This window comes from Stegostoma tigrinum, chromosome 35 (assembly GCF_030684315.1).
Source record: "Stegostoma tigrinum isolate sSteTig4 chromosome 35, sSteTig4.hap1, whole genome shotgun sequence".
In the NCBI taxonomy this organism is placed as follows: domain Eukaryota; kingdom Metazoa; phylum Chordata; class Chondrichthyes; order Orectolobiformes; family Stegostomatidae; genus Stegostoma; species Stegostoma tigrinum.
Genome location: NC_081388.1, coordinates 13,469,208 through 13,493,014, shown reverse-complemented (window position 1 = coordinate 13,493,014; position 23,807 = coordinate 13,469,208). Strand labels below are relative to the sequence as shown.

The 23,807-nt window shown below is 43.8% G+C and overlaps 1 protein-coding gene across 4 annotated transcripts in view; it reads left to right on the top strand.

Annotated features, from left to right (window-relative positions):
* The window catches only part of stxbp2 (syntaxin binding protein 2), a 48,460-nt gene extending 41,891 nt beyond the window's left edge, over positions 1 to 6,569 (top strand). For all 4 annotated transcript variants that reach the window (XM_048521792.2, XM_048521794.2, XM_059640029.1 and 1 more), the window contains 4 exons: positions 250 to 348; positions 762 to 847; positions 1,462 to 1,619; positions 2,873 to 6,569. In XM_048521792.2, the coding sequence (XP_048377749.1) occupies positions 250 to 348; positions 762 to 847; positions 1,462 to 1,619; positions 2,873 to 2,952 (423 nt within the window). In that variant the 3' untranslated portion in view covers positions 2,953 to 6,569. The remainder of the gene's footprint in view (positions 1 to 249; positions 349 to 761; positions 848 to 1,461; positions 1,620 to 2,872) is intronic.
* Positions 6,570 to 23,807: the final 17,238 nt, after the last annotated feature.

The following is a 23,807-nucleotide window of genomic DNA, read 5'->3' as shown; positions in this document are numbered from 1 at the left end:
TCAGTGATTGGAAAACTTGAGCTCCGAGATGACCGTAGTATAAACAAATTTTCTGCTAGCTTGAGTAAGAGAGACAAATGGAGGGTGTTGTAAAGATGGACATTGTGTTTATGATCTGGGATTTGGATATTGGGTTTTGGTTGGGCAGGGCACCAGGAATCCACAGTCACTTTGAAAATAAGGGAAGGCAGAAAATGCTCATTTTTGAAATTAATGGTTAAGTTGTATATGTTTTAACTTCATTTTAAGAGTGGATCATCTTCAAAGCCTAAACCAGAAAGAAAATTACGAACAGAATCAACTTACCAACTTTCCAGGTGGACTCCAGTCATCAAAGATATCATGGAGGTACTGTGGTTGTAATTTGAATGTGTGGGTTTTTGATCTAGACAGGGAGCTGCTTGTCACTTTGACTGCTGCGTACTCGGTGATCATAGGAGGTAAACTCTATCTCTCATTCCTAACTGATATCGTCAGGGTTTCTTAAGAGTGAGCTGTGTTACTTTTGACAAGCAAACCTGAGATGGAGATTAGTATCGATTTGTATACAATAAAAATAGTGAATAGAAAAGTTCTTGGGCGTATTGAAGTTGTAAAAATGCTTGATACCAAAAGTGCTAGAGTTCATAATGTGTAAGTTTTGCACGTAATGATTATGTATTCAACATCACATCTGAGGTATTCATTCTTCTGTGCAAATTTATCATTCATTAGGTTGCAGTTGGATATATGCTCTGTGTAAAACTTGCTTATCTTTATAGGATGCTACAGAAGAAAAGCTTTGCAAAAAGCAGTGGCCATTTGTGTCGGACCCTGCCCCAAGTGCAGCAACTCAGACAGCTGTGAGGTATGTGATTGATATGTGCTCCATCTGCTGGGATTGAAAACTTTAGATAATTATGCAACTTGCATCATTTGAAGGCAAGATAACTTGTCACTTTGTCCCTATAGCAGTGCTGTGCAAAGATCCAAACATTTTCAGAACAGAGTAGAAATTATTGCTGGGGGCATTTGCCAACCCTGGCAAATTGAGAATTTAAAGTTTGTTTTTCTTTTAAATTTGTAGATTGTAAGAACTAGCATTAAATTGTGGCTTTGAAGGTGTCTGTAGTAATCTAGCTACTTCACGAGTGTCCTTTTAGCAGGACATCCCTGCTGCTCATTCCTGATCTGGTTCTTATGTCATTGGCACAAGACAATGTAGTACAGTACGTCACTGATTTTTACCCACCCTCTGAAGGCAGTAGCAAGCTATTCAGTTGAATCAAACCATTACTGAAGATGTTCAATAAATGGTTACCTTGCCAAAGTTGCCAGCCAGCCAGAGTGATGGTTTATTCATTGCTTTATGAAGAAGAGGTTGTTTGCATCTCATCCCAGTGCCGAGATTCTACAACCCTATGACAGTCCTTCATTATTAGCAAATGGGATAACATTAACAAACCTTGTCGCTTCCTCAAGTGCCCGCTTTGGTCATTGGCACAAGAACAAGACACCAACAGAGTACAGAACTGGACCCCGGCTCATTGTTTTTGTTATTGGGGGTGTCTCCATGTCCGAGATGCGCAGTGCATATGAAGTAACAAAGGCTACTGACAGCAAATGGGAGGTGTTGATTGGTAAGTCCTGTCTTTGTTATTTACTGTTAAACTTGTATCATCATTGGTTCCTTGCAAATGTGCATTTGAGCCTCTGCATAAAATCTTCTGATTCCAAACTTATCTATCGTACAACGTGTAAAACTGAATGAATATTGAAATTATTGGCTAGTGAAGTTGGTGGTAAGCTGTGTGTTATGGCTGTTATTTATAAATTACAGCAAACAGCATTGTTCAATTGCAGTAGACTTATTCTTCTCTGCAAATGCAGTGACTTGAGGTTAGTTCATTAATGACAATTGCATAAGTGAGATTAACTCTAGTTACTTGCAGTGCAGGTTGCTCTAAGCTTAATTTAGACCTTCACCCAACTCCACAGACAGGAATTGGAATTGTTACATGGTGGCAACTTAAAATGCCCCTTCTCCTAAATCTGTTTTATTACTTTAGTTCATTTTCCACTTGTGGGTGCCAGCATGAAAGCTTTATATTGACAGAATTTAGTGTGTAGAGTAACTAGTCTGGTTTCTGGATGGTTTACATTTATCTAGAGAGAGAACTTGGAAGAACTTGCTGGATATTGGATTTTTGAATGTTAGAAGCATAATTTATGATGATTGGGAGAGATATGTTTGACAATTGAGTCATTCAGAATGAGAAATGAAATTGTTCACTTCATGTTGGCCAAATGATGATCAAGTTGTGAAATAAATGGTTTGGGAATCTCATTGTAGTGAGCTCTGCAAATGGATCAAGAGTAATTGAATGCACTAAGAGCAGAAGTTAAAGGATATAGTATGCATTTTAACAGGGACATTCTCATCCCTGAAGTAGAACTGCTTTCTGGAGATATTTTCCTTTGTTTGAAAACTTTCTGTAGGTAAACTGAGAAGATGCTTCCATTGGTAGGAGAGACTAGGATGTGAGGGCAAAGCCTCAGTAAAGGCAAGACCCTTTAGAATGGAGATGAGGAGAAGCTTCTTCAGCTAGAGGATGGTGAATCTTTAGAATGCATTGCTACAGAAGGCTGTGAGGCCAAGTCATTGAGTATATTTATGAAAGGTTCATGTTTGGTTGAGGAAAAGACGGGAGAATGGGATTGAGAAACTTATCAGCCATGATTGAATGGCAGAGGGGACTCAATGGGCTGAATGGCCTAATTTCTGCTCCTGTGTCTTATGGTCTCTTTAGGAAGGTCAAGCTGTTTTTGCTTAAGATGTTGTTCTATGATTTAACCAACACTAGAATGTATCTGTCTTTTAACTCCTTCACAGGTTCTACTCACATCCTGACTCCTGAAAAATTCCTGGACAGCCTGAAGAGTTTAGACAAGCCTCTGGAGACTCAAAGCTGAAGCTCCTGTTGGAAGTTCCCAAACTTGTTCTTAACCTGTAATTTTCCCGACTGTGATTAAACCCACAGAAAAGTGAAATAGTGACTCTAAATCAACTGGTTGTATGTTAAGCTCACTGAATTAGGTGTAATTATTTATTTATCTTAAAATTAAGTTTACAGTTATCCCTTATTGTCAAGCAAGGGTGCATCAGTGCTAATTTACTTGCCACTTAGTGAGTTAGACATTTTTTCTTCTCCAATCCAATTTTCTTCCTTCAAAAATGCTTGCTGTTGGTTTGATTTGTAAACAGATGTTAGCCCCTTTGATACCTCAATCCTGTCCATCTGATGTGTGTTTAACAACAGAGAATTTTTTTTGTTGATACAGAGACACAATAGTTTCAGTCCTTCGTCAGTATTGAGTCATGTCAACATGGGTGGCACATGGAAAGCTGTGTATTCCAAGTGTATTTGACATTAACATTGGGCTCATAGAGTCAGGAGTGAGCTTTGCTTCAGAAAGAGAAAACGACAAAAGTGAGAATATTTGGTTTTAATTAGAGATGGCACCTCACCCATTCCTGGTCTTTATGCCTCCAGATTGTAATACCATTGTAGTTGGCTGCTCTCATGATCAATAAAATCACCAGCTGCAGAAATTAAATTTAAGATCGTCAAAAACACCTTTGGCATAGATGAGGAGCTGAATCATTGGACATGGCATGTGTTACAATGATTACAAAGAGCTAGAGTACAATAAACGATTGAAGATAGAAAGATAAATTGCACTGATGCTACCAGTTAACTTTTGAAGTGCTTTGATTTTGAGCTCAACCAAAGTTGGTAAGCAACGCTCCTCCTGGTGAGTTGTTCTATCTCTGTTAGAACAGAGGTTTCAAAAGCCTTTCAGTTAATGTATAATCATATAGCCTGGCCCTCATCTGATACCTTTGTATTGTTTTTACACTGTACATTTTAATGCACTTTGCATTGTTTGTAAACTGGAAGCAAGGACCAAATCATAAAGGATTATATATTTGTGGTGTGTTGCATAATCTTTTACTTTGTCTCTTCGTAATCTGAATTTTTATTTTCAATTACTTAGATTTGATAGGTTGAGCTGAAGAAGACCCTTCAGATCTATTTGATAGATGTTGCAGAATACCAATGCTAAGCCTTTCCATGATTTGATTTTTGTAGGCACGTGGACCTCCTTTTAACATTTACCAAATCACATTGAATAATGAAAAAGCAAATTTAGGATGCAATTATGTTTTAAGATAAAGTCTCAATGGGATGGATGCTGAATTTGGCCATCACAGTCACAATAAGCAGATGTTAATGTGCGACCCAAAAACAATTGCAGATTATAGGTAACGGTTTTCTATCTGTAAAATTTTCAGTCATCAGTAATCCTTACGTTGACAGTCTGTTGGAATATGGTAACTTACATGCATGTTGTAATGGTGTATCATTTGCATTCTCTCTGACATATTCAGAACATCTAAAGACTGTTGTCCCTCCTCTTCCTTCTTCTCTCCGCCCGCGCGCGCCCCCCCCCAAACCAACTCTCTCACTCACTCACTTTATTTATTTCTCCTCACCACCATTGCCATCTTCTGACAGGCTCTCCCCATTTTCCTTTGTAGTGAGCAAGTCATCTGCTTGAACTAAATACAAGAAGATCAGAGAAACCTGCGTTGAATTTTTCTGTTACCTGCGCTCCCTGGCTTCTTTACCTTCTTATCCCCTCCCTGTTACCGTTGCCAAATTTGCGCTGTTGTATGTGGAATCGTGGCATGAGCCTTCACCCCCTGTCTGGATGGCACCATGCATTGCAACAACTGGCACAGCATAGTATCCCATTAATGTAAAATAACAAATGTTGCATTAGTTTCTAGATCATATAACCTAGTAACGCTCACCTTTTATATACAAAGATGTTTTAATAACATTTATATTTACAAGTAAACACTTATTACCTCAATACAAATTATTAATGGAGGGGGAAAAAAAGGAACTTTTATTACTAGATCAAAGCCTTGCCTTTGGGGATTATGTTAATTTGAGTTAATTTGTTAGTAAGCTCACTACAGATTACGGTGTTGTTTACTTTTTGTCTGACACAAGGTGACTCCTAACTCTGAAAAACTGCATTGCTTCACACTGAAGGAGATATTTTAACTGTTGCAGCAATAAAACTAATCTAGCAAAAGGTATTTTTGAGAACTCAGAATCCCAGGATTTTCACAGGAGAGAGAGAGACACACACGATGCTGTTTGGTCAAGGCTACATCCTCTGAGAGCGTCAGTGTAGATTTGCATGAGTTCACTTTTTTAAGCTTTATTGCACTAATTAAATGCAGCCTTTGCATAAATTCCCATCACCAGTCTGTATGGTTTTTAAACATGTTTCAATGCAGTAGATGTTTGTAAATTTTGTTTAAATGAAGGCCATAAACATATTCATTAGTTCATGTTGAAATCTCTCTTTAAAAATCTTGCTTTGTAAATGGTTCAAATGGATCATTCTAGTCTTGGTTATTATTATGTGACACAATCTTTGTTTAAAGTATGATTGAGAATATCTGTATGCTACATTTCAATTGTTCAGTGACCTATGCTTTGTACGTATTTTGTTAAAATGGACCTTTCATACCCTTGCCCTACCCCAATACTGGTTCTGAAAGGAATGTTGAACAGGATGACATGTATACTCTCTGGGCTCCTAAGTGTTCAGATTCATGTTAAGAAAATCTCTGAATTGTGACTTATTTTAAGATTTTTTTTATACCTGGGCGTGTTTTAAGCCAGTGATAAGCACCTGATGGTTTACGAACTATGCATATTTTGAGACATGCTTCAGCAGACTTGTCATGACTTAACAAATGTGGGCTGTGTTGTCAGTGGTATCTGGCTGTCCATTACCCTCCTTCAGCCAAGAGGATGCTTTTCCACACTGGTGCTCCTGGTCTAAGGAGTGTGCTTAAGGCATAGATATGCGAAAGTTGGTTCTGTAGTGAGCATTCTAAGTTTATCAGAGCCCCTCTGCACTTCGTCCAAAGTCAGTTTGACACGGGGTGTATTCCATATGGTCCCATGTTCTGTAGTAGTGAGACCCTGCTGCAACTCCATCCTTCCTTTGTTCTGCTATCCCAGGTGGCCATCTCACACCATTTGTCTCTAAAATTACATCTAGAATTCAATCAGTACTTCCTTGTCCCTGTGTTCTGCAACCATTTTACATTGGTCTCTGTGTATATATGCAGTGTCACTGTGGCCTTAATACCAGCCAGGATTTCTAATACATAAGTTAGACCTAGCTTCACCAGTTGGTCTGACCCCTTGTGAAGTGGCAGGGGACACTTTAAGCATTCTGTCTTGTTGCAGACCAGTTCATCACAGACCATGACTGGGTAGGGGGGGCTAACTAACTCCATTCTCTGACTAGTTTGAATCTTTTGTTTCCAGCATGTAATCTGCCTATATTTGATCATTTCAGTGTGTTGAATTTCATTGTACCCATGAGTTATCTAGATGGCAAAAGTTGATGTAAATATTTCACCATTAGTAGTTGGAACCAGTGTAACTTTTGTATGTATGTGCATTGAATAATTAAAGTCCTATAAGCTCGCACTGTTTTGTTTTTATCTCAATTTATTTTATTCTATTTCCAGCATGCTATGCATTTGTAGTTTATTTAAGTGCTACATTTATTCAGCACTGCTGTCATCTCGTGATCTTTTACAGTATCACATATCTAACTGAAATACTGTAGTAATGTATGGAAATACAGTTCTAATCTGCCTTAAAGTAGCAGTTAAGTGGCTAAATAATGTGGTTCCCTTCCTTGGTCCCCCCCATTCCCAGCATTGAAAGATCTCCTGAATGGGCTATTTTTCTCTAAAACTTATTGATTCATATCTCTACAGTTCTGTGATCAATTGTTCAATCTTAAAGGTGTTTCAGAAAAAGCTCTGTATGAGGCTAAATTAATGAGGTTTGTTGGCCTTGAATGAGCTGGTGAGCTTCACCTTGATCTATTGCAGTCCTTGTTGGGATTGGTATGCTCCTGATTTGGTGACTGAGATCATCGCAGATGCCTTCCTAGGAGGCATTGTTGAAGCCTTTATGTATAGCTGCAGTGTACCTTTTTGTAGATGGTGCATACTGCAACCAACTCCTCTGGATCTGTGGTGGACCATGTGAATGTTGCAGGTGGTGCATGGGTTACCAGTCAGTAGGAATATTCTGTGCTGGATGGCAACAAGCTGGAGCTGTGCTCATCCAAACACGTGGAGACATTATATCAGGACTTCTACCTGGTAGATGAAGGAAAGGCTTTGAAATTGAGAAGATGAATCACTCTTCACAGCCTATGACCTACTTTTGTAGCCACAAATATTTACGTGGGCTGCCAAGAAAAAGATGGTTAGAATCTTTGAAGATGATTTTGGCATGTTACTTGTGTAGTGTGAAAGTTAATTGCCCAAGCTCTGAATATTGTACAATTCTTCCTGCATGTGGGTGTTGACTATTTTGTTAAAGAACTGAACACTAATCATCAGTGTATATATATCCAGTTGTGAGCTTTCGATGGAGGGTAGATCATTGAAGAAACAGCCGCAGCTTGATGTTACCCTGAGGAATTCCTGTAGTGCTGTTGCATCTTCTAATGAAAATTTCATTGTTCAATGGTGCCAATAATATAACAAGAGGGTTAAAACTATAGTGTTCAGTTTGTAGGACCATGTCTTATTTTGTTTCTGGAAACTGGACTGATGAGAAAGAGGTGTTTTTTAAAAAAAAAAAGTCTCAACTGCTGACTGAAGTTTTGGAAGCTACACATTCATGGCAGGTATTGTAAATAACTGTCTGAACAAGCTGTTAAGTGAAGGTTGTAGACTGTTTGCTGCGGAGGAGGGAGTGTGCATTTGCAGTTTGTGCTGGCAGTGAGAAGTTGGTTGAGACCTGGTGACAAGTCCATAGACCAATGGCAGATCTTGCCTGCCATCAACTGAGATTGGTTCTCTGGTAGTTGAATAGCTTGAAGTTGGGAGTAGTTACTGACTGAGAGGTTGAAGTGTGCTGTTCTTCCCAGTTTGAGAGCGGTCTCCCTGTTCTCCACGATGGTGTCAAAACTCATGGTAACCCTGAAGAAAACCAGTTTATCTTTCCTGCAAAAATTGTTGTGTGCTGAGCCTTTAACTATTAAGTCAGAAACTTTTTGCAATGGAACGAATTGCCTCGTGTCTCAGCAACTAGTGGAGAAAAAGACAACTGAAGTAACATGCTGGCCAACAGAAAAGTCATAATCATCTCAACAACAGAACTTAGGAATAAATTATGTGGAGGTGCTGGTATTGAACTGGGATGGACAAAGTCAGAAATCACACAATTCCAGGTTATGGTCCAACAGGTTTGTATGAAATCCCAAGCTTTTGACATGTAGCTGCTTCACCTGACTAAGGGGCTGTGCTCAAAAAGCTTGTGTTTTCAAATAAACCTATGTCTATAAACTGGTGACATGTGACTTTGATCTATAAACCAAGACTACTGAGCTGTCTTTACCTTCTATCTGTAATCGTGTGCGCGCGCGTGTCTGTGTGTGCGCGCGCGTGTCTGTGTGTGCGCGCGCGTGTCTGTGCGCGCGCGCGTGTCTGTGTGCGCGCGCGTGTCTGTGTGTGCGCGCGCGTGTCTGTGTGTGCGCGCGCGTGCGCTAACTAGTGTTGCATGCTGGTGGTTTGACTGTTTTACCAATAGCTACAGTACATCTACTTTGTAATAAACAGTTACTCTTGTTCAGCATAGAAACCTGGTCCAAACTGGGGCTAAAAACCTGGTGAATTGGGAAACTTTGTACACTTCTTAGAATTTTTAACTTTTATGATGATTTCAAGAAGACAGGTCTCAATTTCTGGTTTGCTGACCCAGTCATGGCAAGTTATTGAACTACGATTTCATCAGGTTTTTTATTTTGTTCAATAAAAATCTTTTTTATATTTGTTTACAGGCTGGAAAACACCAGATGAAACACTAGTGGACATGAAGTGTCCTGAAAATTAGGTGGGGATAGAGAGAAATTGTTGGTGAGGCAGGTTTTGTGGAGTGTGTTGACTTAATTGCTCTCTGCTTTTGGAGTAGAATTATGGGCTCTTACGTGGTGGTGGTATCTTATAGAGACTCATAAAATTCTAACAGGACTGGACAGAGTAGATGCAGGAAGGATGTTCCCGATGGTGAGTATCCCCAGAACCAGGGGTCACAGACTGAGATTTCAGGGTAGACCGTTTAGGAACAGACATGATGAGACATTTCTTTACCCAAAGAGCGGTGAGCCTGTGGGATTCATCACCACAGGAAGTAGTTGATCCCAAAACATTGAATATATTCAAGAGGTGACTAGATATAACACTTGGCGAGAATGGGATTAAAGGTTATGGGGAGAAAGCAGTATTAGGCTGTTGAGTTGGACAATCAGCTAGGATTGTGATGAATGGAGGAGCAGATTTGAAGGGCCGAATGGCTGCCTCCTGTTCCCATCTTTTATGTTTTTATCATGCTTGTTCTATAAATATAAATATAGAACATGGAGCAGCACAGCATGGGAACAGGCCCTTCGACCCACTGTTGTACATAACATGACGCCAAATCAAACTAATCCCTTCCACCTGCTCCTGGTCCATATCCCTCCATTCTCTGCATATTCATGTGCTTATTTGAAAATCTTTTTATTGTTCCTTTTGTATCTGCCACCACCACCCTGGGCAGTTGGTTCCAGAATCTTACCTCTGTGCTTTTTAAAAAGAAACTTGGCCCTCATCTCCTTTTGAACTTCCTGCTCTCACCTTAAATCCAAGCCCACGAATATGAGACATTTGAACTCTTTGGGGCATGTGATGGAGGGAGGAAGGATTGATAGGCAGAAATCTATCTATGCCCGTCATAATTTTATAAAGTCCTATCAAGTCTCCCCTCCTTAGCTCTTAATAGCCCTCTAATATCAGATTAGATTAGATTCCCTACAGTGTGGAAACAAGCCCTTCAGCCCAACAAGTCCACACCACCCCTTGGAGCATCCCACCCAGACCCATCCTCCTATAACCCACACAGCCCTGAACACTAAAGGGGCAATTTAACATGGCTGATCCACCTAGCCTGCACATCTTTGGACTGTGGGAGGAAACCCACGCAGACACGGGGAGAATGTGCAAACTCCACACAGACAGTTACCTGAGGCTGGAATCGAACCCAGGTCCCTGCCGCTGTGAGGCTGCAGTGTTAACCACTGAGCCACCATGGTGTTCATCCAGGAGCTCAGCTGAGGTTGGTTCTGATGTGGTAGGGGAGTCACTGGAGTGTTTTGGACAGTCTGGATGAGTCTTGGGCAGTTTTATTTGGAGATTTGTCATGTCTGCTACTTGCAAAGCCATCAGTATCATCAGGAGCTTGCATGTAATAGTAAGATGTACTAAGAATGAGCCATGACTACGTTCTCGGAAGCCCCTAGACTAGGATACGAAGGAGGATTGATTGCAGCATCCTACCTAAGGTACCCAGGCTTTGCTATCACTAGTTATCATCAATATTATAACTCTACCGGCCCTTTGAAATTTCAATGGTGCAGTCCTTGTTGATTTTTAAACAAGGAATCAATCCTTTAAACCTTAGCCTTGCCCTGTAATCAAATTCCAAGTGCTGGGCACAATCCGAGCGCCATTTGATCACCCTTCTTGCCGAAAGTTGTTGGTGCACAAAAGTGAGCAACAGAACAATTAAACAGCAAGAGAAAATAACTGCTGTGATTTTATTTCTAAAGCACTTTGTGCTGTGAAGGGAATTGGTGATGTCACAATAGGATAAGTAATTGCATTGAAATGCAATAAAGAAACCATTGGAAATGGGAGTTTTTAAAATGACTGTCCCTATACTTTTAATAGAAAAAACGATGAAGTTAGCTTATATTTATGTATTTATTTGGAAGCTCTTAGATGCTTGGAGGCACCCTGGTAAGTACGCTTTGATTAATTTTGTGTGTGTGTGTGTGTGTGTGTGTGTGTGTGTGTGTGTGTGTGTGTGTGTGTAGCAGTTTGTATCTCTGGTGTTCTATTCTACAAGATACTGTTAAATATCCCTTCACATCATCTCCCTCAGTAAGTAGGAACCCGTAAAACATTCCAAAACCCGTAAGACATAAGAGTAGAAATAAGCAACTTGGATCATTAAAAATAAAAATACAAGCTGTTGGGAAAGCCCAGCAGGTCTGGCTACATCTGTGAAGAAAAGACATTTCCGGTCTGGTAACCCTTCAGCAGAACTGATGGTGGCTGGGAAAACGTCACTCTATATGCAGAAAATAGGGAATGGAATGGGTTAGGGACTAAACAATAGGATAGAGCCTAAAGAGAAAGAAGAACAGTTGGACAAAGGAGTTGACAGTGATCCAGCTGGGAGGGTGAATAGTTGTTAACGGCTATGTGGCTACAAGGCCTGGTGTGGGGGGTAGGGGGCTGGGACATGGGGGAGTTTAGGTCCTAAAATTGTCGAACTCTAATTCGATATTGGGTCCAGAGGGCTGCAGGGTGCTCAAGCAGAAAATTATGTGCTGTTCCTCTAGTTTGTGTTGATCTTTGCTGGAAAACTGCAGCAAGCCAGAGACCGATGTTGGGCTGGAAACAGGGTGGTGTGTTGAAGTGACAAGCAACTGGAAGCTCATGGTCTTTTTTTGCGAGCGGGGCAAAGATATTCTGCGAAGCGGTCACCCAGTCTACACTTTCTCCAATGTAGAGGAGACCAATTGTGAGCAGTGAGTGCGGTAGACGAGATTTATAGGAAGTGATAATGGGAACTGCAGATGCTGGAGAATCCGATGAAGGGTCTAGGCCCGAAATGTCAGCTTTTGTGCTCCTGAGATGCTGCTTGGCCTGCTGAGTTCATCCAGCTCCACACTTTGTTATCTGAGATCATAGGAAGCGCAGCTTCACTTCAAAGGTAAATTTAGACTCTTGGATACTGAGGTAGACGGGAGTAAGTCGACAGGTGGTACACCTATGGCAATTACAGAGGACCATGCCTTTGGGCTGTGGGGTATGGGGAGGTGCTGGGGGCGAAGGGAGTGTGGACCAAGATGTCCTGGAGGAAACGGTCCCTGCAGATGGCAGACGAGGGAGGGGAGGGGAAATATATATCCAGTGGTGATATCTCACTGAAGATGGTGGAAGTGGCATCTGATGATCCTCTGGATGTGGACACTGGTGGGATGGGAACCCTATCACTGTTGCAGGAGGGGAGGAGAAGGGGTCAGGGCAGAAGTGCAGGAGATGGATCGCACCTGGGTGAGGGACCTGTTTACAACGGAGCTGGGGAATTCTTGATTGAGGAAGAAGGTGGTGTTTCAGAGGCTCCCTGCTCTGATATGGTGTCATCTGAACGTATGCGACAGATACAGAGGAACTGGGAGAGTGGGATGACAGTCTTTATAGGAACCAGGGTGGGAGGATGTCCAGGTAGCTGTGGGAGTCAGTGGGTTTATAGTGTATTTAAGTGTTCAGTCTATCCCTAGAAATGGAAGGAGATGTTGAGGAAGGGAAGGAAGGAAAACTGAAGCATGATAGGAAGAGATGAGTTCTGTGGGGCAGGAGCAGGGTGAAACAATGGATCTGCCTGACAGTCCTGTTTGTGAATTTATGGGAGGAGGTGGAAGCAAGCTGTGTGGGGCTGGGATACTATCATCTTGGAGGCAGTGGGGGAAGATCACTGGATGAAATGAGATCACATACAGCTGTAGATACAATGGCCTGATGTATCATGGTGGGATCATGGTCTAGGGGAAGAAAGGGGGAGGTATCTGAGAGCTGGCACTCAGCCTTAACAATGTAGAGGTCAGTATGCCAGAGTACAACAGCACCACCCTTATTGGCAGGTTTAATAACAAAGTCAGGGTTAGATCAAAGCACATGGAGTGTGGTCAGCTCAGACGGAGATAAGTTGGATTGGGTGCAGGGGGGTGGGCAGAGAAATTGAGGCAAATAATATCACGTCGACAGTTCTCAATGAACAGATCAAGTGCACTTAAAAGGTGTAGGGAGTGTTGGAACTGGGCACAGGGGTCTGTGGGCCAGGGAGAGGACTCTTGTCCAAAGAAGTGGGCACAGAGGCAAAGACAGCAGAAGAAGAGTTTGGTGTCATGACATGCCTGAAATTGGTTAAGGTGGGGACACAGAGGAATAAAGCTAAGGCCTTTGCTGGGTACAGAACATTAAGCATCAGAGAGCAGGCAGTTAGGGGGGATGGTGAGTACCTGACAGGAGATGGGGTTGGGTGAGGGGATGGAGTCAGAGGGAAGGGGAGGAGAGGAAGGTTCCTAAGGGCCATGGGTGTCTTTGCCTTGTTGCATCTTGTGGGCCTTGATGCCTGAAAGGAGAAGAAAAGTTTCTTGTTAGCATGACGAATGAGCCAGAGGATGAAGTGGAATTCCACAGCGGTGCAACCCTGTTGGAGAAAAAGGTGGAGAGTGTGGATCTCCTGATGTGGCGAGAGCCGCTGCCTGTGGAACACTGAACATCATGGAGTTATGTGATCCTGGGAGGATTCGAAACTTCTGTTCCGGTCCAATCCCTGCCCACAAACATCTTCGATTCCTCTGACACCCCATGCCAGTTCCAAAAATTCCAGTTTGCAGTTTCTAGCTGCTGCCTCCTTACCATGGGCATGCAATCCGTTTACATGTCCATTCCCCACTAGGTGGGTCTTAGGACTCTCTCTGCATCTTCCTGGACCATCCCTACCCACCACCACTGTCCTCTGCTTGGCCGTGCTTGTCCTCACCTTCTTCAACTTCTCTTTCAACTCTTCTCACTTTCTTCAGGTAAGAGAGGTGCCCGTGGGTACCTGCACGGGCCCTAGTTATGCCTGTCTCTTTCTGGGGTACATGGAACATTCCTTGCTCCAGTCCTATTTTGGCCCCCACCCGCAACTTTCTCCGATTTATATTGACATCATTGGTGCTACCTCGCTCTCTCGTTTTTGAATTGGAGCAGTTCATCGTTTTTTTTTCTTCCAATTTCCACCCTGCCTTCACTTTTTCACCTGATTTATCTCTGACATCCTCCCTTCCCTTCCTCGACTGGCTCCTATCCACTATAAACTGACAGCTACCTGGACTGGACATCCTCCCACCCTGCTTCCAGTAAAGACTCAATCCCATTTTCCCAGTTCCTCTGTCTCTGTCTCAGATGATGCCAACTTCGACAAGGGAGCCTCCGAAATGCCTGACTTCTTCCTCAACTGAGGATTCCCCAGTTCCATTGTCAACAGGACCCTCAACTGGATCTGATCCCTATCCCGCACTTCCATCCTCACCCCTTCTCTTTCCTCCCACAACAATGATAGCGTTCCCCCTTGTCCTTACCTACCTTCCCACCACTATCCACGTCCAGGAGATCATTAAGTGCCATTCCAACCATCTCCAGTGAGAAGCTACCACCAGACAAACATTCCCCTCCTCTCCCTTGTCCGCCTTCCGCAGGGACCGTTCCCTCCGGGACACCCTGGTCCATACTTTCTTCATCCGCAATACCCCTCCACACAGCCCCACAGCACCTTCCCCTGGAACTGGCGAAGATGCAACACCTGCCCATTTACCTCCTCTCTCCCCAGTATCCAAGAGCCCAAATGTACCTTCTGAGTGAAGCAACACTTCACCCGCACTTCCCGGATTCTAGTCTACTCTATTCGCTGCTCACAATGTGATCTCCTCTACATTGGGGAAACAAAGCGTAGACTGGGTGACTGCTTCACAGAACGTTCTGCCCACAAAGAAGACGACCCTGAACTACCTGTTGCCTGCCACTTCAACACACCACCCTGTTCCCTGACCAGCATTTCTGTCCCATCCCTGCTACAGTGTTCCAGTGAAGCTCAGTGCAAGCTGGAAGAACAACATCTCATTTTCTGCTTGGGGACCCTGCAGCCCTCAGGACTCAATATTGAATTCAATAATTTTAGGGCCTAAACTCTTCTGTGTCCGAGCCCCCTACCCCACACACCGGGCGTAGTGACCACGTAGCCGGCCATTACACACCCCCTGTTGTTTGTCACTAACAGTCCCCATTAACAACTACTCACCCTCCCAGCCTGATCATCATTATCAACTCCTTTGTCTGTCCAGCTGCTCGTCTCTCTCTTTAGGCTCTATCTTATTGTTTACTCCCGACCCCAACCCCCTCCCTGTTTTCTGCGCATAAACTGAGGTTTTCCCAGCCACCATCAGTTCTGAGGAATGGCCACCGGACCCAAAACTTTAATTCTGTTTTTTTCTTTACAAATGATGCCAGACCTGCTGAGCTTTTCCAGCAAATTCTGTTTTTTTCTTTACAAATGATGCCAGACCTGCTGAGCTTTTCCAGCAAATTCTGTTTTTGTTCCGGATTTACAGCATCCATGGTTCTTTCAGTTTTTATGGACCATTAGGAAATCTATCTGTCTCAACACTGAATGGTCTTAATTACACGGTCTCAAAAGCCCTCTGCCTTAAAGAATTCCACTGATTCACATTCCTCAAAAAATTCTCCAATTCTGTCTCAGGTAGATAACACTCCCTACTCTGAGATTAGTCCTCTAGTCCTAGATTCACAAGGGGAAACAGCCCTCCACCATCTGCCCTCTCAAGTCCCCTGAGAATCTTGTATGTTTTCAGTATGGCCATCACACATTCTCCTAAACACTGTGATAATAGGAACTGCAGATGCTGGAGAATCCAAGATAATAAAGTGTGAAGCTGGATGAACACAGCAGGCCAAGCAGCATCTCAGGAGCACAAAAGCTTAAGCAGAGGTTCACCTGCAGATCTGCCAATGTGGTATACTGTATCCATTGTACCCGGTGTGGCTTCCTCTACATTGGGGAAACCAAGCGGAGGCTTGGGGACCGCTTTGCAGAACACCTCTGCTCGGTTCGCAATAAACAACTGCACCTCCCAGTCGCAAACCATTTCAACTCCCCCTCCCATTCCTCAGACGACATGTCCATCGTGGGCCTCCTGCAGTGCCACAATGATGCCACCCAAAGATTGCAGGAACAGCAACTCATATTCCGCTTGGGAATCCCGCAGCCCAATGGTATCAAGGTGGACTTCACCAGCTTCAAAATCTCCCCTTCCCCCACTGCATCCCAAAACAGCCCAGTTCGTCCCCTCCCCCACTGCATCACAAAACCAGCCCAGCCTGTCTCTGCCTCCCTAACCTGTTCTTCCTCTCACTCATCCCTTCCTACCACCCCAAGCCACACCTCCATTTCCTACCTACTAACCTCATCCCACCTCCTTGACCTGTCCGTCTTCCCCGGACTGACCTATCCCCTCCCTACCTCCCCACCTATACTCTCTCCATCTATCTTCTTTTATCTCCATCTTCGGTCCGCCTCCCCCTCTCTCCCTATTTATTCCAGAGCCCTCACCCCATCCCCCTCTCTGATGAAGGGTCTAGGCCCGAAACGTCAGCTTTTGTGTTCCTGAGATGCTGCTTGGCCTGCTGTGTTCATCCAGCTACACACTTTATTATCTTGGATTCTCCTAAACTCTGCTGAGTACAAGCCCAACCTACTTCATCTCTCCTTGTAATAAAAGTTCTCCAAACCTGGAATCAGCCTGGTGAGCCTTCTCTGAGCTACCTCCAATGCCAGTGTAACTCTCCTTCGATGAAGAGACTAAAACTGTTCAGTGTTCCAGCTATGGTCTGATGGGTACCCTGTATAGTTTTTGCAAAACCTTTGTTCTCTTTGAAATAGAAAAGCGAATAGAATGTTGGTCTCTATTACCTGCTGAATTTGCGTGCTTATTTTACCCCATGCACTGTGGGCCCTAACTTCTCTCTGTACGGCAGCTTTCTGCCGTCTTTTGCCATTTAAATAATATTCAGCTTTCCTATTCTTCCTGCCAAAGTCAACAACCTCACGTTTTCCCATAATCTATTCTATCTTCAAAGATTGTGCCCTCTCAACTCTGCAGACTCCTTGCGTCATTTTAGCCATATGCCTTTCCACCCATTTTTGTCATCCTCAAACTTGGCAACACCGCATTAATATGGCCGCAGAGCTTTGTAAGATTGATACATTTGATGCGTTGATTCTAATGCATTTATCTGCTCATTACCCAGGTTTTCTGTAAAATTTGAAAGATTTGTTTTATGTGAAAAAATGGTTTCTGTCAAGGTGTTTAGCAGCTTGCCTTCATTGCTCACCCTTTGAGAATAGGAGTTGGGACGTCAGGTTGAAGTTGCACAGGACATTGGAGAGACACTGGAATATCGTGTGAAGTTCTGGTTGTAGGAAGGATATTATTAAGCTGGACTAGGGTCAGAAGAGATTTGCCAGGGTGTAGAAGGTTTGAGTTATAAAAAGAGGTTAGATAGGCTGGGACTTTTTTCACTGGAGTTTAAGAGGTGTCCTGATAGAGGTTTATAAAATCATGAGCGGTATACATAAGGTAAATGGCAGATGTCTTTTCCCTAGGGTGGGGAGTTTAAAACCAGGGGGCATATTTTTAAAGTGAGAGGAGGGAGATTTAAAAAAGACACGATGGACAAATTTTTTACACAGTGCGGTTTATGTGTGGAATCAACTGCCAGAGAAAATGCTGGATGTGGGCACATTTGCAATGTTTAAAAGACATTTGGAATAGTACATGAACTGAAAAGGTTTGGAGGGATATGCCCCAGGAGCAGGCAGGTAGGACTAGTCTAATTTGGGATTATGCCCGGCATGGACTGGTGGATCAAACTGCTTCTGTGCTGTATAACTCTATGAACAGCAGTTTTCTCAAGAAAATTAGTATATATTTGGCCTGGGAGGTTTCCTAAAAACAGTCATATTACATAGAGATTATCATCCAATTTCTGTTTGAGTTTCCTTAGTGGAAGGCTACTTATTCACAAATATCATCCCATCCTTGCCTAGTTTGTGTTGAGTGTAAAACTCCTGATATTACTGCTGCAGTTAACCATAGAATAGAATCCCTGCAGTGTGGAAGTGGGCCATTCAGCCCATCAAGTCCACACTGACCCTTCCTCCGAAGAACATACCAGCCAGAGCCCATGCTCCTGTAACCTGTCCCTGCATTTCTTATGGCTAGCCCACCCAGCGTGCACAACCCTGGACACATTTAGCACGGCCAATCCACCCAAACCTGCGACTGTGGGAGGAAACCAGGGCATGCAGAGAAAACCCACACAGACAGTTGCCCAAGGGTGGAATCAAACCAGTGCTAACGGAACCTTAAACTAAGAGAGTTAGCTAGATGTTAAACTAAATAGTGCAATGCAATTCAGATATGGTGGTTTAAATGTTTTGGCAAGTGAGTGTCTAAACAAACAAGACAATGAGAAGCAAGTTCCGATACCATAGGTCTTGAATCTACAAATCCGTTCTACTTTATTCTACAGGATGCGGTGTGCCAAGCATAAAATATGAAAGCAATTTTGCCAGAGAGATACGCCCTGGAGAGTTCCCATGGCAAGTCCAATTGCAGTTTAACTGGAGATATCTGTGCGGTGGTGTTATTCTGAACAGGTGGTGGGTTTTGACAACAGCACATTGTGTTTTCATGTTGTAAGCATCTCTGTCTTTTGTGCAATTTCATAGTCATTGCCTGCAGTCTAGAGTTAAGCTCCCCAAGCAAGAGAAACTGGTCTTCATTTAAACATAGGGTGGCCCAAGTAGATCCGTTCTTCCACAGGGGATAGTTTAGCAGTTGGAAGATTATATTTCTGCTCTGCAGTGGTTGTGGTCTTAACAAGTAACTTAAACAGCATCACTTCAGCAGCAGAGATTAGTCTCTCAAAGATACCTCTTTACAAATTAATTGAGAAGTAATTTTCAAAGTGTAGTATTGTTTTCATGATGCTTTAAGAGCTGGGTACGTAATAAGCCAAGAACCAAGACGATACCACATGACCAGCAGCTAGGAGCAGCCTGCAAGATTGAGGATATGTACAGAGGTTACTGTGGGTAGCACAGTGGCTCAGTGGTTCACGCTGCTGCCTCTCAGTGCCAGATTTTGATTTCACCCTTGGGCATCTGTTTGGGTGGAGTTTGCACATTCTCCCTTTGTCTGCGTGGGTTTCCTCCGGGTGCTCTGGTTTCGTCCCACAGTCCAAAGATGTGCAGATTGGGTGGATTGGCCATGTTAAATTGCCCTGTAGTGTCCAGGGGTGTGTAGTTTAGACAGATTAGCCATGGGAAATGTAGGGTTACAGGGATAGGGTGGGAAGCTGTTTATAAGGCAGGTGCAGACCTGATGGGCCAAACGGACTCTCCACTGGCCATAGGGATTCTATGCCCTGTGACTGCAATCTATCAGTTTAATTTTGATTTTCAAGCAAATTGGTAAGTGCTGTAGGTTCAGTCTAGTATCTGAGTGGTAGTTCAGTTATGGAAAACTACACCAGAATATTATTTTTCGATAATGCACATCGTGTGTCATCTTACTTCCTGTGGCTCCAAAATCCCTGGAGTTTTCCCTATCTACCCCTACCCTGCATTTTTTTTTAGAGCACCCTTCTGTGTCCCAAAGCACTTTGCAGTCAATGAAGCTCAAAATCTCCATGCCATCTCTGCTCTATTGCAGTGCAATGACCAGTCTGTATGCAGCTCTCAACTTACAAATGAGGCTATTCACCACCAACAGCCCCAACCCCAAAGCTATCTCCGCCCTTCAATGAGATGATGGCTGATCTGATTACTTCCCCACCCTGCCTACCCCTGGTAACCCTTCACCCCCACCCCTAGCAAACAGGTTGTATGTACTCGATGGACCAAATTGTCTGTTTCCACACTCTGTAGGGATTCTGTGACACGCCATATGCCTTTTGGGAACCACACTTGGGTTATTTTTGGGCATTTAAAACCCCAAAAATAAAAATGCTGAAAGTGCATTGAACTAACCTTTATCTGAAGTTAACATTTGGTTGTGTGCTCTTCAATTCGATTTGTGTTCAGAGAAAAGTCAGTCCCTTTGAGCATGAATGAAGCAGGTACAGAAGAAAAGCCAAGAATTGTGTAACCTATTTTTTTGGCAGAAGCAGTTGAATTTTCAAAAATGCTAAATGGTACGAAAACAGAAGAAATGGTGTCACTGTATTTAAAAGGGAAAAGGAGATTAAATCTGCTCCCAAATTGTAATGGGAACATAAACAGGAAAAAGGTATTGGTTTGAAATTATTCCATTCAGATTCAATGTAGGCTTGCTGTGAGTTTCTAGCAGGTTATATTTTAACTTCAGTTTCCAGTATCTGCAGTTTGTTCGTTTTTTTCTTTGTTTGCTGAAACCCAATTTCATTCTTGCTTTTCAAATCATCCAACAGCTCCAGCGAACTCTACCCGAATCTGGTCGTCATTGCTGGGACACTTCAGCAGGATGACATGCAAATCATTTATAACGTTCACAAAATAATTTTGCACAGATATTTTGTGTACGATCTGTTCAGAGTTAAAATCCCAGACAATGATATTGCTCTTGTTCTGGTGCGTGAGCCATTTATATTCAACAACCTGGTGTCACCCATCTGTCTCCCGGACGACCAGCACCTTGATATGGACACGGTAGAAAATTGCTGGGTTACTGGATGGCAACTGAAAAGTTTAGGTAATTAATTTGTATTTCAATGATGCCCTGTGTATGTTTCCCTTCTTACAGCCATGCTTACGGTTGGCACCTTAAGCCAATGGTATAGTTGCAGGAATGTGAGTTATTAGTGTCCACCGGTGTCCCTGTCACACACCTCACCTTCCTGTAGAGGCAGAACATCTCTCCAATGCCTTCTGGGCCAGAGAGTTTAACACATTGATACAAATAAACCACTGCCTCAGATAAGATAATAAAATGTGAGGCTGGATGAACACAGCAGGCCCAGCAGCATCTCAGGAGCACAAAAGCTGACGTTTCGGGCCTAGACCCTTCATCAGAGAGGGGGATGGGGAGAGGGTTCTGGAATAAATAGGTAGAGAGGGGGAGGCGGACCGAAGATGGGGAGAAAAGAAGATAGGTGGAGAGGAGAGTATAGGTGGGGAGGTAGGGAGGGGATAGGTCAGTCCAGCGAAGATGGACAGGTCAAGGAGGTGGGATGAGGTTAGTAGGTAGGAGATGGAGGTGCGGCTTGGGGTGGGAGGAAGGGATGGGTGAGAGGAAGAACAGGTTAGGGAGGCAGAGACAGGTTGGACTGGTTTTGGGGTGCAGTGGGTGAAGGGGAAGAGCTGGGCTGGTTGTGTGGTGCAGTGGGGGGAGGGGATGAACTGGGCTGGTTTTGGGATGCGGTGGGGGAAGGGGAGATTTTGAAGCTGGTGAAGTCCACATTGATATCATTGGGCTGCAGGGTTCCCAAGCGGAATGTGACTTGCTGTTCCTGCAACCTTCGGGTGGCATCATTGTGGCACTGCAGGAGGCCCATGATGGACATGTCATCTAAAGAATGGGAGGGGGAGTGGAAATGGTTTGCGACTGGGAGGTGCAGTTGTTTATTGCGAACCGAGCGGAGGTGTTCTGCAAAGCGGTCCCCAAGCCTCCGCGTGGTTTCCCCAATGTAGAGGAAGCCACACCGGGTACAGTGGATGCAGTATACCACATTGGCAGATGTGCAGGTGAACCTCTGCTTAATGTGGAATGTCATTTTGGGGCCTGGAATAGGGGTGAGGGAGCAGGTGTGGGGGCAAGTGTAGCATTTCCTGCGGTTGCAGGGGAAGGTGCCGGGTGTGGTGGGGTTGGAGGGCAGTGTGGAGCGAACAAGGGAGTCACGGAGAGAGTGGTCTCTCCGGAAAGCAGACAGGGGTGGGGATGGAAAAATGTCTTGGGTGGCAAATTAGGCAACACTGTGTATCGCCTATAAGATACACTGCAGCAACATGGCTTCTTCAGCACATTCCAACCCTGCAACTTCTAGCATCCAGAAGGACAAGGGCAGTAGATGCATGCGCGCACCACCTGCGAGTGTTTTTCTCCCACACCTTGCGTAGCACCCTGATGCGCAACTATCACTGTTAATTTATCCTGGACTTCCCTCCCTAAGAGCCCTTTCGGTGTACCTAGAGCACGTGGATTTCAATGGTTCAGGAAAGTGACTCTTGAGAGTATAAATGCCATCCAAACCATCAATGCCCACATCCTGTGAACAAATAGGTTAGAAGGAAATTATAACACTTTCCCCCAAAAAGTTGTTCAGGGTAGGAGACAATTGGAAACCGAGCAGTCAAAACTACTGAGGGATTAAATAAACTGGGTGGGCAGATGTTGTAAAAATAGAAATCAGGCAGCATCTTATTAACTGCTATGGCTAAATGGCCTACTCTTGTTCCTGCACCTTTGAGGTATAGAACATAGAAAAGTACAGCACAGTACAGGGCCTTCGGCCCACGATGTTGTACCGTGGAATAATCCTAATCCAAAAATAAAATAACCTAACCTACATTCCCCTCAATTCACTGCTGTCCATGTGCATGTCCAGCAGTCGCTTAAATGTCACTAATGACTCCGCTTCCATGACTACCACTGGTAAACTATTCCATGCGCTCACAACTCTCTGGATGAAGAACCTCCCTCTGACGTCTCCTCTATACCTTCCTCCTAACACCTTAAAACTATGACCCCTCGTGGCAGTCAATCCTGCCCTGGGAAAAAGTCTCTGGCTATCGACACTATCCATGCCTCTCATTACCTTGTACACCTCGATCAGGTCACCTCTCTTCCTCCATCTCTCCAGAGAGAAAAGTCCGAGCTCAGTCAACCTCTCCTCGTAAGACAAGCCCTCCAGTCCAGGCAGCATCCTGGTAAACCTTCTTTGCACCCTCTCCAAAGCCTCCACATCTTTCCTATAATAGGGCGACCAGAACTGGACACAATATTCCAAACGTGGTCTCACCAGGGTTTTGTAGAGCTGCAGCATATCCTCACGGATCTTAAACTCGAACCCCCTGTTAATGAAAGCCAAGACACCATATGCTTTCTTAACAACCTTATCCACCTGGGTGGCAACTTTGAGGGAGCTATGCACTTGAACACCAAGATCCCGCTGTTCCTCCAGCGTGTGATGTGCACTTGAAAAATAATGAGAGCAATTTCAAACTTGGTTAGTAAGTCAAGTGTCTTTGTGCTCAATGATCTCATCCATCCAGAATACCAACCCAGCATCTTATTTCAACATTTGTGCATCTACTGCACTTGGTAGATAGGGCTTATGGCTTGCCAAAGGATGGCATCTCTGACAGTGCTGCACTGCCTCAGCGCTGAGAATAGTAACCTGAATTGTTAGACTCGTACCTTCAACTAGACACATGGGCTTCCACTGAGACGTAACCTACACTCCAAATATAGCCCCTGAATTATTACTTTGTCAGGATTTTTTAGTCATTTTGGTTACATTATTCCACTAGTGACTTAGCTACTTGGAGATGGCCTAGTGGTATTACCGCTGGACTGTTAATCAGATAACATTCTTGAGACCTGGGTTCAAATCCTGCGACGGCAGATGGTGGAATTTGAATTCAATAAGTATCTGGAAGAATTTAACAATGACCGTGAAATGATTGTTGGGGAAAAACCCATCTGGTTCAGTATTGCCCTTTAGGAGAGGAATCTGCCATCCTTACCTGGTCTGGCCTACATGTGACTCCAGACCTAAGCAGAGTGGTTGACTCTTAACTGCCATCTGGACAATTAGGGATGGGCAATGAATGCTGCCTGGTCAGCGATACCCTCATCCCATGAATAATTAAAGAAAAAAAACGACAAGGTAAGGATCAGAGATAATGGGAACTGCAGATGCTGGAGAATCCAAGATAATAAAATGTGAGGCTGGATGAACTCAGCAGGCCAAGCAGCATCTCAGGAGC